The sequence below is a fragment of the Parasteatoda tepidariorum genome, chromosome 12 (genome assembly GCF_982258835.1).
Source record: "Parasteatoda tepidariorum strain Cologne lab strain chromosome 12, Ptep-v5.0, whole genome shotgun sequence".
Classification (NCBI taxonomy): domain Eukaryota; kingdom Metazoa; phylum Arthropoda; class Arachnida; order Araneae; family Theridiidae; genus Parasteatoda; species Parasteatoda tepidariorum.
The window spans coordinates 65,697,509-65,711,600 of record NC_141766.1 but is presented as its reverse complement, the minus strand read 5'-3'; the positions used below and the strand labels follow the sequence as shown (position 1 = coordinate 65,711,600).

Below are 14,092 nucleotides of genomic sequence, written 5' to 3'. Positions count from 1 at the left end.
GACTAGTTTTTATGGAACATCCTATGTAGCAGGAATATAAAGATGATTGTAGCAACTTAAACTTTCAACAAATAGTCCGATTTGAAAGAGCATGTTAAGAATATGACAAGAAAGTATTAAACTTAATTGTTAGGTTCATGTAAGTTACGCGAAATAAAACAATCAGAGAGTTAAAGTTTATAAATTAGTCAACTTACAAACGCATTCGCCATTTTTTTCTTCATATCCAAAACAACAACGTTTGACGACATCAATTTCTTCTTTCACTATTTGTTTGTTTGAAATTCCATACATCGTTCTAAAATTTAAAAAATGAAGATCTATATTAAACACGTACGTTTATTGGGCTGTTTAAAATACAGATGTTATTGTTTATAAAAAAAATACGACTTTTTGAAACTTGATTTTTCAGGAACATTTCGGCCGATTTTGCTCCAATTGTTTTTTTATTTTGCCATTATCAAATTGCATTTTTTAAACTGACGTAAAGAATTGTATACCTTAGAGTTTAAATTTTTTCGACTATTATTATACAAAGCAATAAAAAATAAGAAATTTTTATTAAAAGTCATTTTTTGCCTGGAATTATCTTTGGATAAATGAATTTTAAAATTAAATGCAAAAATTTTTCAATTTGCTTGAAAAGTTCTCTAGATATGGTAAAAGTACCAAAAAAAATGAAATGAAATTGACAATAAGGAATCTAAACATTGGACTACTCTCTTAACCAAACTATATAATCATATATTCCAGATTGCAGATACCCCCTTTATTTTGAGGGTCACTAAACAGAATCCGTTCTAAAAAACGGAATGATTATTCAGAGAAAGTATATTTTTTCATGCTTCGTAACTTAAATAGCTCCTGCGCAAATTAATTTGAAATATTAAACGTCACCCCCACGAACCATTAAGATTGAGTCCTAGAACGTGAATACCCTATCAATAGATCAAAATTTATTCAAGGTGGTCCGTTTTTATTTTTATTAATTAATTAATTAATTAATTTGTTTATTTTGCGCACTGTATTAAGCGCAAAATAATACAGAAAACACGCTAATGATAACAAAGACATTTGACCCAAAAAATGTATTTACACTCGCTATAAATTAATCTTAATTGTTCAAGTGCCTAAGTTAAAATTATCTAATTACTTAATGCACACGATAGTTGAAGTTATGAATTCAGACATAAAAGCGTAGCTTTCTGTCACTAAATGAACATATCTATTCTATTTGACGGATTTGCATTCCTGATCGATATTACGTTACTATGAAGATCATTAGTATCATAATGTTGCACTTTTAAAGAAAAATCTACTAAATTTACGGGGAAAAAAACTGTCAGCTGTTGTACCAATATAAAACCGTTAATTTCGCAGATAAATATTTTTCATTAAAAAACTGACTCTGTTATTTTGCGATCACTGTTATTTTAAATGAAAGTTCTGCAAAATAGCTGTGTCATCATTGTGGTCAATTCAAGTTCAGAGTATGATTTATACGACGCTGAGATTCGAACCTGACCTCCTCAAAAGTCTTTTGAGCTACCACAGCTCTCGTATCACAGTAAAAAGAAAACTGTTTTTATCTATAAAGTCTTATTGAAATAATATTTCAATGTAAAAACGTTTGAAATTATATTGGCTTAACCGTATAAAAATGTCTGGCATTTTAACTAACCAAAAAATTATATCTAGGGAAGTATAATAATCAGGTAGAATATCAATTTGACAATAAAATCGGATGTCCGTTTTATTTATGCGATGTTTGAAACCATAAAATAATTGCTGAAAAGCGATGAGCTAGTATAAAAAATAATAGTAAAGGAAAAGGTCGAGACAACAAGCAATGCTGCAAGGCAAAAAACTAGATTTGAACTAATTGTTTTAATCTGTTTATGATTAGAATGAAAAAAAGAGAAAACTGTTTTGTCAACAAAATAGGTTTAAACTGTCAGATATACAGGGAAAATCTGTAAAAAGAGCAAGAATGTTTATAGTACGCTAAGTTTTCTTTTAGCAGTTTTTTTTCCCGTGAATAATATGTTTTTCTTCCGTAGAATTAGGAGGTTTTTTGATGTCTGTAATTTGTATAAATTATTTTATAAGTAACTATGTTTATTTAGGTATATTTTATCAAAAAATTGCTCGTTGCTAAACATATTACATTGATCTAATCAGATATAACTTCGAATTGCAATATGCTTTTATAATAGACAGAGGTTGGACACAATTATGGAAAGACTTCTATACTAACTATATGTAAACTTTCTTTCCTTAAGAAGCTATAGTTTTGAAAGATTTTACATAGCAAAACTGTTGGCACAGTATTAAAGATCGCGTTTGAAGCTTTCAGAAATGGTGTCATTTTTACCAATTCAAAGTTGGGATCGACCGAAATGAAAAGAGGAAACTAATAACTTCTTTCTAGCTTTAATACCCGCAACAACGGGGATAGCCTGTTTGGTAGGGAGTTGGGCCCATATCCAGGAGGTCGCGAGCTCCAACCCCGCCGACCGAAGAAAACCTGTGTAGTAAATGGTGACTGGTTCACTTTGAATCTGTCTGGTCACAAAGTCCTCCTTGTTCCCATAACAAATTAATACCTCTGGAGGACCGGAATAGCCTGGTTGGTAGGGCACTGGGCCCACCCATGTCCAAGAGTTCGTGGCTTCGATCCCCGCCTGCCGAAGACTCCCCGTGTAGTAAATGGTTACTGGTGCGCGTTAAATCTGTCGAGTCACAAAGTCCTCCAAGTTCCCACAACAAATCAATACCTCTGGGGGTACTGATCCAGGAGTTTCCTTGTCTTCAGGATTGGCTCAAAAATTACAAGGCTACGGAGCTCAGCATTAGTAGTCGTAAACCCAAAATTGGATTGGCTGTTCAACGACGGATATAGAAAAAAAAAGGGATATAAAGTACCTCTGGGGGTTCTGAAATTGATCGTTCTATGATTCAGGTCAAAAAATACGATCTATGGATGAATAAATGGATGTATGAATGGACCTGTCCTATAAACGGGCTGTGACGAGTGTGTGGCTGACATCGTATTATTCGCCATAGATGGCAACACTGGAAGGCAAGAAGTGCACCCTCTACCTTAAATTCGTTTGATTTCATCAGGCAGGCTTACTGGTATTGGCAAATAGCATTAGAAACAACAACAACATACCATCAACTTTGAAATCATTCTACCGGATTGCAATATTTAGATTAGTACTTCTTCAATGATCGTTGTTTTGAAAAAGGAAATGAGTTAAAAAAATTCCTACACTCATTTTGTTCGATGCAAATTTTGCGTGAGTAAAAAGAGCGCCGTTTCTAAACGCTACAAACAATATCTTTCAAATTCTGTCAACAGTTTTGCTATGTTTAATCTTCCGAAACATTTGCTGCAGAAAAATTATTTACATAGAGTTAGAGTTTCCATAACCTATGTACACTTAAGAATAAAAAATGTAATCAGGGTATGTGCTACATTTTAGATTTTCAAATTCATTACCTTCCATGACTCATTTCAAGAAATTTTCATGATTTAACGAAGTTACTATTTTCTCTGACAAAAACAAAAAATTTTAAAAGCCTTATAATAACATTAATTGAAATAATTGGTGTAACCAAGAGCGTTATACTCTGCGTCTTCATTTTTATAGATTTTAAACTAAAAAAAAACAGAGTAAAGAAGGAGTTGAAGCAATAAAATAGCTGGGAAAAAAATACAAAAGCATATAATTTTTCTTTCTTTCTTTCCGCAGAATTATATTCTAAAGATACTTTTCTTGTGTATCGGATTGGAAAGAAATACTCCTGATTTTTCTGTTCTCATTTCGGAATTTTAAAAAAAAATCACCAACGACTGGCTTGCTTCAGCTAGAATTTTGAATTGATAAAATAAAAAAAATAAATAATAACAAAAATTCTGAAATTACAGAAGTTTAAAAGAATTCGCTTTAGAAAGGATGCCTTTTCTTTCATTTCTTGAAAGAACACCATAATTTTTAAAGAACACGATAAAAATATTTTATATTTTAATAAAATATGACTGTGAGTGGGGATTTTATTACAAATTCAGATATTCGGTACCCCATAAAATTGAGGGGGGGGGGTTCTATTTTAAAAATTAAACTTTTTGGGTGACCACAATCCATGACTTTCCATGATTTTTTTTTATTGTTAAAATCATGACATTTCATGACAAATTTTGTTCAATACCGAAATCCTTGACTTTCCATGATTTTTCATGACTTTTCAGGTGGGCTGATACCCCGTGTAATGTATAAAAAATTATCATTTTCGTGTAAATGTAAATGTTTCTTACCTGTAAACAGAACATCTTGGAGGAATGTTCAAACACCATGTTGTTGTTCTTATTTGATAAGGACGAGAGTAAGTAATCCAAAGAGTCTTGTTATGTCTGAAATTCCACAAGATGAAAAATTATAATATTTTTTTCAAGAACTAATTGCAATAATTTTTTATCTGATAAAGGAAAGAATAAATTGAATAGGATATTTGAATTATTTCTCGTTCATTTATTTCATTAGATTTTCTTTTTTTTTTACAGAAATACAGCATAACTGGAAATTATGATTCCTACTTTTTCTGACCCAGTGTATGAAATTAAAATCTAAGAGACGACAGTACTTTAACTGTGACTTTCCGACTTTATCATTCTTACTTAAAGACACACCTCATCCAAATTTAGTACTGTACATCAAACATATCGGGTTTTACAATTTGATTTACTACTAATTATAACCTGACAAATTTTAAATTAGTTGTTTTAATTTTGGACAAGTTGCTCATTTTAACCTAATTGTTCTGGTTTTAACGAAGTTACAGTAATTTTTACCTAGTTGTTATGATTTTAACCTAATTAGTAATTTTAACCTGGATTTGGGCGCGGTATAGCCAAACCTTGGCTCTTGCGCCAAAAATTTACATCAATCAATCAATCAATCAATCCTACTTTAAAATGTAAATCTTTGTCACTTTATTCAATATCACGGATTTGCTTCGTTTTTATTTCCTTTAAAAGAAAATAAGAGCGATTTTATATCTAAGTATTAGGCCACAAAATTAATTCATTATAAAAACTGCTGTTATCACAAATTATTATGTCTATTATTTAGATTTTAAATGACGTTGAAAAAATCAAACGCAACATTTTACAATTTTAAATTTATTTCCCTTCAGTCATTCTTTTTAAATTTATTTCATGGAAAAAATAACCCATAAATTGAGCATAGCTTTTTATAAAGTAATTTGCCTCAAAATATAAAGCTTAGATGTTAAAAGTCGACGAACTAGGCGTTTTGAAAAAAATTAAAATCGTGTTTTTGCTATTATTTGATAATTAATACGATATTATAAGAATTTTGTTATATCTAAATGTAGTACGAGAAAAATAATTACGTTGTAAGCAATTATTATTTTCTAAAATGATTCCAAATATTTTTATGTTCTAAATGATTTATGAAAAAATTCAGGAAGAATATTTTGCAAAAATTTTACTTTTACTTTATTGTGAAAAAAAACCCCGATTCTTTTAACATGACTTTTGTTTCAAAGTGTAAAGCTAAAATTTTTAACAAGTTACAAAAAATTATGTTTTCGATTATGATTGATAAGGAAGATACTAAAGATATAGATCCAAAACTTGGTGCTGTATCGAAATAATGCACAAAAGCAATTGCATTAAAAAAATTATTATTTTCAGAAATGATTATAACTATTTTCCCTTTCTAAATGATATATGAAAAAGGTCAGAGAGAATGTTTTTCAAATTTTATCTTAACTTCATTTTATCACAATAAAAACACATTTATTAGCATGACTCATAATAAAATTTTTGTTTCAAAGTGTAAAACTAAACTTTTAATCAAGTTACTTAAAAAAATCACACTTTTGTTTTTGGTTGATAAGGAAGATAATTATGATATAGATTCAAAGAGCTTTATCTAAATATTCCTCGACAAAAACAAACACATTATAAGAAAAATTATAAATATTTTTTGTTTTCAAAATAGTTTATGAAAAAAGTAAGGGGAAAGATCTGGGAAATTTTTATCAATATTTCATTTTATTGTGAAATAAAAACTACTCATCCATTTATTAACATAACTCCTAACCAAATTTTCAGTTTCAAAGTGTAAAACTAAAATTTAAATCAAGTTACTGAAAAATCACGTCTTTGTTACTGGTTGATAAGGAAGATATTAAAGATACTGATCTAAAACGTCTTGCTATATCTAAATATTGCCCGAAAAAAACAAATGCATTATAAATAATATACTATTTTCAGAAATGACTAAAATTTATATTTCTTTTCTGAATCATACATGCAAAAAGCCAGCGAGAGAATTTTAAAAATTTTATCTTAACTTCATTTTATCACAATAAAAACACATTTATTAGCATGACTCATAATAAAAATTTTGTTTCAAATTGTAAAACTAAAATTTTAATCAAGTTACTAAAAAAATCACAATATTTTCTTTGATTGATAGGGAGGATAATAAAGATATATTACATATCATAAAAAGCATATTTTTATCATATTTTTATTTTCTAAACAATGAATGAAAAAAGTCCGAGAGAATATTTTGAAAATTTTTTCCTTACTTCATTTTATTATGAAAAAAACTCATATTCATAACCATGACTTATAATCAAATTTTCTGTTGCACAGTGTAAAACTAAAATTTTTATGAAGTTACTCAAAGAAGTCACGTTTTCACTTTTGGTTGATAATAAAGATAATAAAGATATAAATTCAAATACTCTTATTGTATCTAAATATTGCAAGAAAATAACTATTACATAATAAAAATGATTCTAAATATTCTTATTTTCTAAGTGATATATGAAAAATGTCAGAGAGAATATTTCGAAAATTTTATCTTTTTAGCTTTTATTATAAATCAATTAATCATAGCTTTAGTATGACTCATAATAACATTTTCTACTTTAAATTGTGAAACTAAAATGTTCATTTAGTTTAACTCGACAAATAGAATAAATCATGCACCTTAAGTGCAATATCATTTAGTTTTAATTATTATCTGCTTTTTAATTATCATGTCCTTTTTAAATATTATTTGAATTGAAACTCTTGAAAGCTTTATTATTGACTTTTTCTATTACTGAGTTTTAATGACCTTTTTTACTATTGATCTTTTAAGCATTAATAAATAAAATGCAATATTTATAATGAAGATACTAGATTTTTATAGTCCTACAAATAAAATCTTTTAAACTACTTTCTTTAAAAAGTTTTGGTTATAAAAATTGTAAAATATTTCTTCTCGTAAACTTTATAGTTAAAAAACCTTTTAGTCTAAGATACAAAATTAAAGTATCTTTTTCTTATAAGATTTTTTTTCTTCCTCTGAGGGATTAGGAAAGTTATGAGTATCTTTAAAGAATCAAAAAATTTTCCCTAGTTTATTTCACTTTTTACTTTCTAATATGCAAAAAGAATTCTTATAAATTTGTCAAAGAGAGAATGTATCAATTTAGTTAACAAAATAATTTTACAAGAAAAGCTATTAAATAAATAAAATAAATTTAAACTCTCACTTAATTAAGCAGAATTAATATAATTTCAGATAAGAACCATATGTATAATACAAAAAAGTTAATGCTAGTTGTATAAAAATCACGAGTAAACCAATCGAATTGCGTGTTGCTAAAGAGTGCATTAACGAGAAAAATTTCTTATGCAGCTAAAATATAAATATTATTTGAGTTTAGTGACAATGATAAATGCCTTATTTTAAATTTTGCGATTTAACATTTTTGTAGTAATGCTGGGTTTGTACTCCTAGCAGTCAAACCTATCTAATCTTGTGTATGGTATATGAAATGTTCCACTACTATTAAAGTTCGTATTTATATTGTTTGAAATCTTGTTAGAAGATAAGGTAACAAACAAATACCGATTCTATTTATGAGAATAGTAGTAACACAGTGAATTAGTCACTATAGAACAGTTTGCATTTATTTTGATTAAAATCTTGTAAGAAGATAAGGCAACAAACAAGTACCGATTCTATTCATGAGAATAGTAGTAACACAGTGAATCAGTCACTATAGAACAGTTTGCATTTATTTTGATTAAAATCTTGTAAGAAGATAAGGCAACAACCAAATACCGATTCTATTCATGAGAATAGTAGTAACACAGTGAATCAGTCACCATAGAACAGTTTGCATTTATTTTGATTAAAATCTTGTAAGAAGATAAGGCAATAAACAAATACCGATAATATACTTGAGAATAGTAGTAACATGAAGAAACCGCCACCATGGAATAGTTCATATGTCAGCATTTATTGTGGTTCTAGCATACATAAAGTTAATCTACTTTGACTTTAAGCAATTCTGCTCTATATCGATTTATTCTGAAGTGGGATTTAGTAAGATGCAATAATATCTTATGTACAGTGTGCAAAAAAAAGGGGAAAAAAAAGGATCACCCTGAATAACTTTTGATCTAATGATTGGATTTTCACGGTTTAGGATTCATTCTTAATGGTTCAAGAGGGTGACCTCAAATACGCCAATTAATTAATGCAGACGATACTTTTAGCTACAAAATCAGACACAAGAACTTACTTTCTCTCAATAAACAAACCTTTTTTTTTACGATGAATTCGGATTTCTGTCCCCTAAGATATAGGGGGTAACAGTAATCAGGAAAATGTGGTCTCCATAGTTCGGCCAGGAGAGCGATCCAAAGTTTGGACCCCTTAATGATAATTTTTACTTTTTGCATACTTCACCATATCTCAAGAAATTTTGAAGCTAATTAAAAAAAATTTGCACCCAATTATATGTATCGTTTATCAAATGATAATTCCATTAAAAAAATCATTTTTGTAAATATTTATTATTTTTTATTATTCCTATTAATAACTTTCGAAAAATTTTGAATTGTATGGCTTATAATTTTTTGCGTCATTTTAAAGTATGTAATTTTACATCGCAAAATACAAAAATTTGAGCGAAATCGGCTGAATAGTTCCTGAGAAATTGAATTTTAAAGAAGTAGTATATTTGAAATTCAACTTCTCGGAAACTATTCAGCCAATTTTGCTCAAGTTTTGCATTTTTCCATGTAAATTTACATAATTTGATCTGACGTAGAAATTACCTTATAATAAAATTTTTTTTTCGAATATTATTAAGTAAAATAATAAATATTTACAAAAGTTTATTGTTTGCATGGAATTACTTTTGAATAAGCGAATTTGCAATTGTATGCAAAATTTTTTTAGTTCTCTTAATAAGTTTCTGAGATTTGGCGAAAAATACAAAAAGTAAAAAATAGCATTGAGGGGTCCAAACTTTGGATCGCTCTCCTGCTTTCAGCACCTTGCTTTCCAGAATTCGTTGAAAAAAAGGTATGCTTATTTAGAGAAATTACGCTTTATCGCCTGATTTCGTAGCTTAAAATATCATCTGCACTAATTAATTATCATATTTGTGGTCACACCCTTGAACCATAATAAATGAATCCTAAAGCGTGGAGATCCGATTTTTAGATCAAAAGTTATTTAGGGTGGCCCATACATAGCCAGAATTTGAGTGAGCATATGAAACTATCACAAAGCATGCGGACAATAGCACAAATGTTTAACTTTAAAAAGTAATGTAAATATTATATAGAATAAACGATTTTTGTGCTCCTATAGAAAAAAAAAGACATTACTTTCAGAATTGCTCACGTAGATTTTTATTTGTTTTTGTATGCTTCCTTATAAAATTTACAAACACGCAATGATAGTTATGTTTTTAAGTAGTTAGAGAAGACTATACTTAACCGTGTTGAGGTTTCTAGTTGCTGGAAGTGATGATTTAGCCTTTATTAACTACTCAAATTTAGTCTTTGTATTATCTCTTTACATCTTTTTCCATCATCTTTCTCACATCTCAAATTATTAAGACATTTTGTCGTTTCGTCAAACAAATTTTTCTCAGCTGGCATTAGGTTAATGAAGCCTTGTTGCTTTTAGATTGAAATTATGCTGTTATTGTAGTATAATACCATGTTTCTTCGTAAGGTAGTTTGATTATGAATACCTTATCTAACATGGCAATCATGCGTGAGTTTCATCACCATTTCATAATCTATAGTAATGAAACTGTAGTGTATCTACCACTACAGAAGTATAATTCCAATTCACTAGAATATAAGGCATGTTAATTTGATTCTATGGCGGGGTAACTTTTAATAAATGATGGTTGACATTGGCGATAGCTACCATCCCCTCATTGGTGACCCGGACGTGATGTGAACATGTCTACCTTGACAGAAACTCCCACTTCCATATGAACACACCTATCTTGGCAGTAACGCCCACTTCGAACTGAACACACCTACTTCGATTGATGGTCCACATTGAACAGTTGACTTGCTACTTGTGACTGCTACTTCATCTACCTCCTTCACGCTGTAGCTACTCAGCCTCGATCATACACAACGTTGGCCTGTATTCACTCGACTGCTAAAGTCAGCACAGGAACGACCACGACCGTGAACTTAATACAGCTCTCACAATCAGCACTCAAAATTACGTTGATCTTAATACAGCTCTCTCGGCTTTGCACAAAACAGCAAGGAATCAACTAGCGGTATTCATTCATCGAATTCTATCACAGATATAATTCTAGTGGGGGAGTACTGAAGTGTATCTACCACTACAGAAATATAATTAAAATTCACTAGTATATAAGGCATGATAACTTGATTCTTTTTTTTTTTAATGGCGGGCACTTGGAACTATTGTCCATTGGCCACAGAAAGTGCCAGAACTGCTAACTCTCTTTTCATTACGCAGTGGGCACCTGTGGCGAAGCCATGGTGGTGGAGCAGCGTCGCCCACGTCACATTACCACAACCCGTTTATAGGGCGGGTCACATTTACACACAAAGGAGAGAGGACATAGAACACAGATAGAGAGAAAGAAACATCCATGCCTTGCCCGGGATTCGAACCCAGAACCTTTCTGATGCAAGGACAGTTCCCTGCCCCCTACACAGGCTGGTCGGCTAACTTGATTCTATGGAGGGGTACGTTTTCATAGATGAAGGTTGACATTGCCGCAAAACTATACCAACTAGAAACACTGCTTGTTGAATTCTGTGACTTTTGAAATGGAGGCGATACTTACTCAGAACTGTCAATACAGACTCTATTTTTAACATAATTTTGTGACGCGAGACTAGACTACCGCAATATTTACAGTATTTCTCGGTACTTACAGTATTTTACAGTATTTCTTAGAACAATCACAGTATACTTACTTTTGTTCTTTAGTACACACATTTGGACCGCTAAGTGCTCCTACTGATGCAGCAAAATATAAAACACAAAGTGTAGGCCAGACTCCAATAACAACACTCCGCATAACCTATGTAAAAATTTTGCTTATGAAAAAGTTTATTTTAAACAAAAAGAAAATAATGTCATTAATAAAATGGTAAAGGAAAGCATTTATAAACACTTATTAGATAATACAAACATACCTATTGTTTCAAACAAATTATGTGGTATATTTTCACATTTATAAACGGCAAACGCTCTTAAAAAAGCAATGGATCTGTTAAATTTATAACAAAGATACAACGTAATTGTGTAAGGAAACATGTCATATCGAACTCTGTCAAGTCCATAAAATGAATTTTTTTCAGAAATGAATAACACTAAACACTTTTAGCACTAAAAAACAATTGAAAGTGTTGGTTTCGATAGATATTTCATTAAAATTTATGAAATTCTTGTCTCTATTTTAACACCGCATTGAATGTGAGGTGGAAATTGCTTGTTTCCATCTCAAAAAACGTCATGCTATTTAATAGAATAGCACAGTTTTGAAAGCACTATTCAATGACAATTAAGATCTAAAAAAAATGAGCTTTAACAAAATAAATAAAAAAATAAACAAATAAGCAAAAATTAAAAAATAATAATAAAGCAATGTACGAAAGCAATAATTAAGAAAGCGGAAAAATAATAAAAATGTTCATTATTATTTTTTTGCCGTTAGAAAAATAAATTTTTGTGTCGTTCAATGTGATTCTAGGTTAAAGAGAATTTGGGCTTAGTTCTCAGTTTAGGCACACTTTTTTTTCTCATTTTTATTCATAAATTTAAAGTAGAATGAATTGAAACTAATATGAATAAAAAATCTAAACTATCACTGCTTTTTTATGTTTATAGTCTGATGTTTATAATCCGAGACAAAATAGAAACACAATAATGTTTGTTTTTTGTTTCAAGTCTCTATTCATGGATAAAAAATTTAATTTTTAAATATAAAACTAGAAAAATATTAAGAACTATGTTCCATATATTGATTTCAAATTTTGCGTCATAGCCTTTTGTAAACAGTACTGACCACTTTAATATGTATTTTTAAAATGATTGCATAAAATGAATGAAATAAACATAGTCGCAAATTCATGTTGAAACGAGAAAAATGCTATGAAATGCTAACGAATCTCTACAAAGAAAGAAGCACTGGGAAAATGGGTTTCTAAACATTAAACTGATTTCGTAACTAATCGTCTGAATTAATTAATTAGCTTATTTGAAGTCACCCCCTCCAACGATTAAGAATGAATCCTAAAAAATCCGATCATTAGATCAAAAGTTATTCAGAGTGATCTATTTTTTTAAAAATAATATCGGAGAAAAAAAGGTGTTCTCAAAATTGAGCAAGAATGTGTCAAAATAGTTCCGAAATAAATAATAGTGGAATTTAAAAACCCTATGTATTCAAAATTTAAATAGCAAATACTCATTATTAAGCTAGTACATGCATGTGGAGAGAGAAATGTTCGTTATCTGACAACAGAATTCGAACACTCTGAGTTTGTTCTAACAAAGATAGTCGTATACCCCCTGCCGGAGAGGAAGCGTAGCATAATGGGAGCCACAATGACACATCATGGCCTAAATTCAAGGTGCTTAAAAGTTTTTCTGATTAGGGGAAATAAGTAATAAGTGAAATTAAAACTACCGATTAAGTTATTGGAATAATATTTTAAAAACCTTTTATACCAATGAAATTGGAAATAAGCGCGTCATGATCTCTAATTGAATATTTAAGTTCCTTACTTTCCTTGGACTGGGATGGTGGTCTGAATATCCTGGATTCGAATCCTGTCTGCCGCCAACGAACATCACTTTCTCACATTTCTGCCTCTAAATACACTCAAAACTGAGCACATGCAGTTATAATTTTGAATACATTGGGTTTTCAAATTTGGCAATTATTTGTTACGTAACTATGCTCAATTTTGAAAACACTTTTTTTCAATTTTGTACTATAAACATAAAAACTGCTTGATTATCCGAGAAAACGAAGATGAAAGTGGAACTACTAAAGAATACTGGACAAGGAACATCAAAATTAAAGTACTAAACTAAAAATAAAAAAAAAATACTAAGGAAAAACTACTGAGGAAAGCAGGACTGAAAAAAAAATTTATGCTGAGGCACCGCTTAGGTAAAGCTAAGGAAAAGAGTTCTGCTTTCTGCCGTTGCATAGTTTTATGGCTATTATAAGAAACAAGTTCAAGTTTCATTAAGCAACCAAACTGGTTTTAAAGCGTTTCAACATATGTTTCTACAAACAAATTTCAGTAACACCCTAGTTTGTTCTAAATTAAAAAATATGTACACTGAAATATTAATTCATGTTGCATGCATGTTTTATTTGTAAGTATGTTTTATTTGTATGTATATTTTATTTGTACGTATGTTTCATTTGTACGTTAAATTTTATTTTATTTTCGACTAGTATTTTAGACATTACTGAGTACCTGGTGTATTGTTATCTTATTAGATAGTGCGCAATTTTGCTTACATTGAACACTTTTGAGTTTTAATAAATATAGTATGAACCCATAACAATTTTTCTATTTAAATTCATATACCTTAAGCAATATTTAAGTTTCTGTTTAAAAAGAATTTGAAGTATAACAAAAGATTTCTTGTTTGAAAGGTAATTTAAGTGTTTTTTGTTAAAATTTATTTTATATTTATTGAATATGTCTCCATGAATAAAATAAGCATAA

General features: G+C 29.6%; 1 protein-coding gene across 1 annotated transcript in view; it reads right to left on the bottom strand.

Annotated features, from left to right (window-relative positions):
* Positions 1-11,430, bottom strand: part of LOC107455522 (uncharacterized) — a 66,096-nt gene extending 54,666 nt beyond the window's left edge. The window contains exons 1-3 of the mRNA XM_087156164.1: positions 11,315-11,430; positions 4,322-4,417; positions 198-298 (exon numbers count right to left, since the gene is read on the bottom strand). Coding sequence (XP_087012290.1) covers positions 198-298; positions 4,322-4,417; positions 11,315-11,418 — 301 coding nt within the window. The 5' untranslated portion in view covers positions 11,419-11,430. The remainder of the gene's footprint in view (positions 1-197; positions 299-4,321; positions 4,418-11,314) is intronic.
* Positions 11,431-14,092: the final 2,662 nt, after the last annotated feature.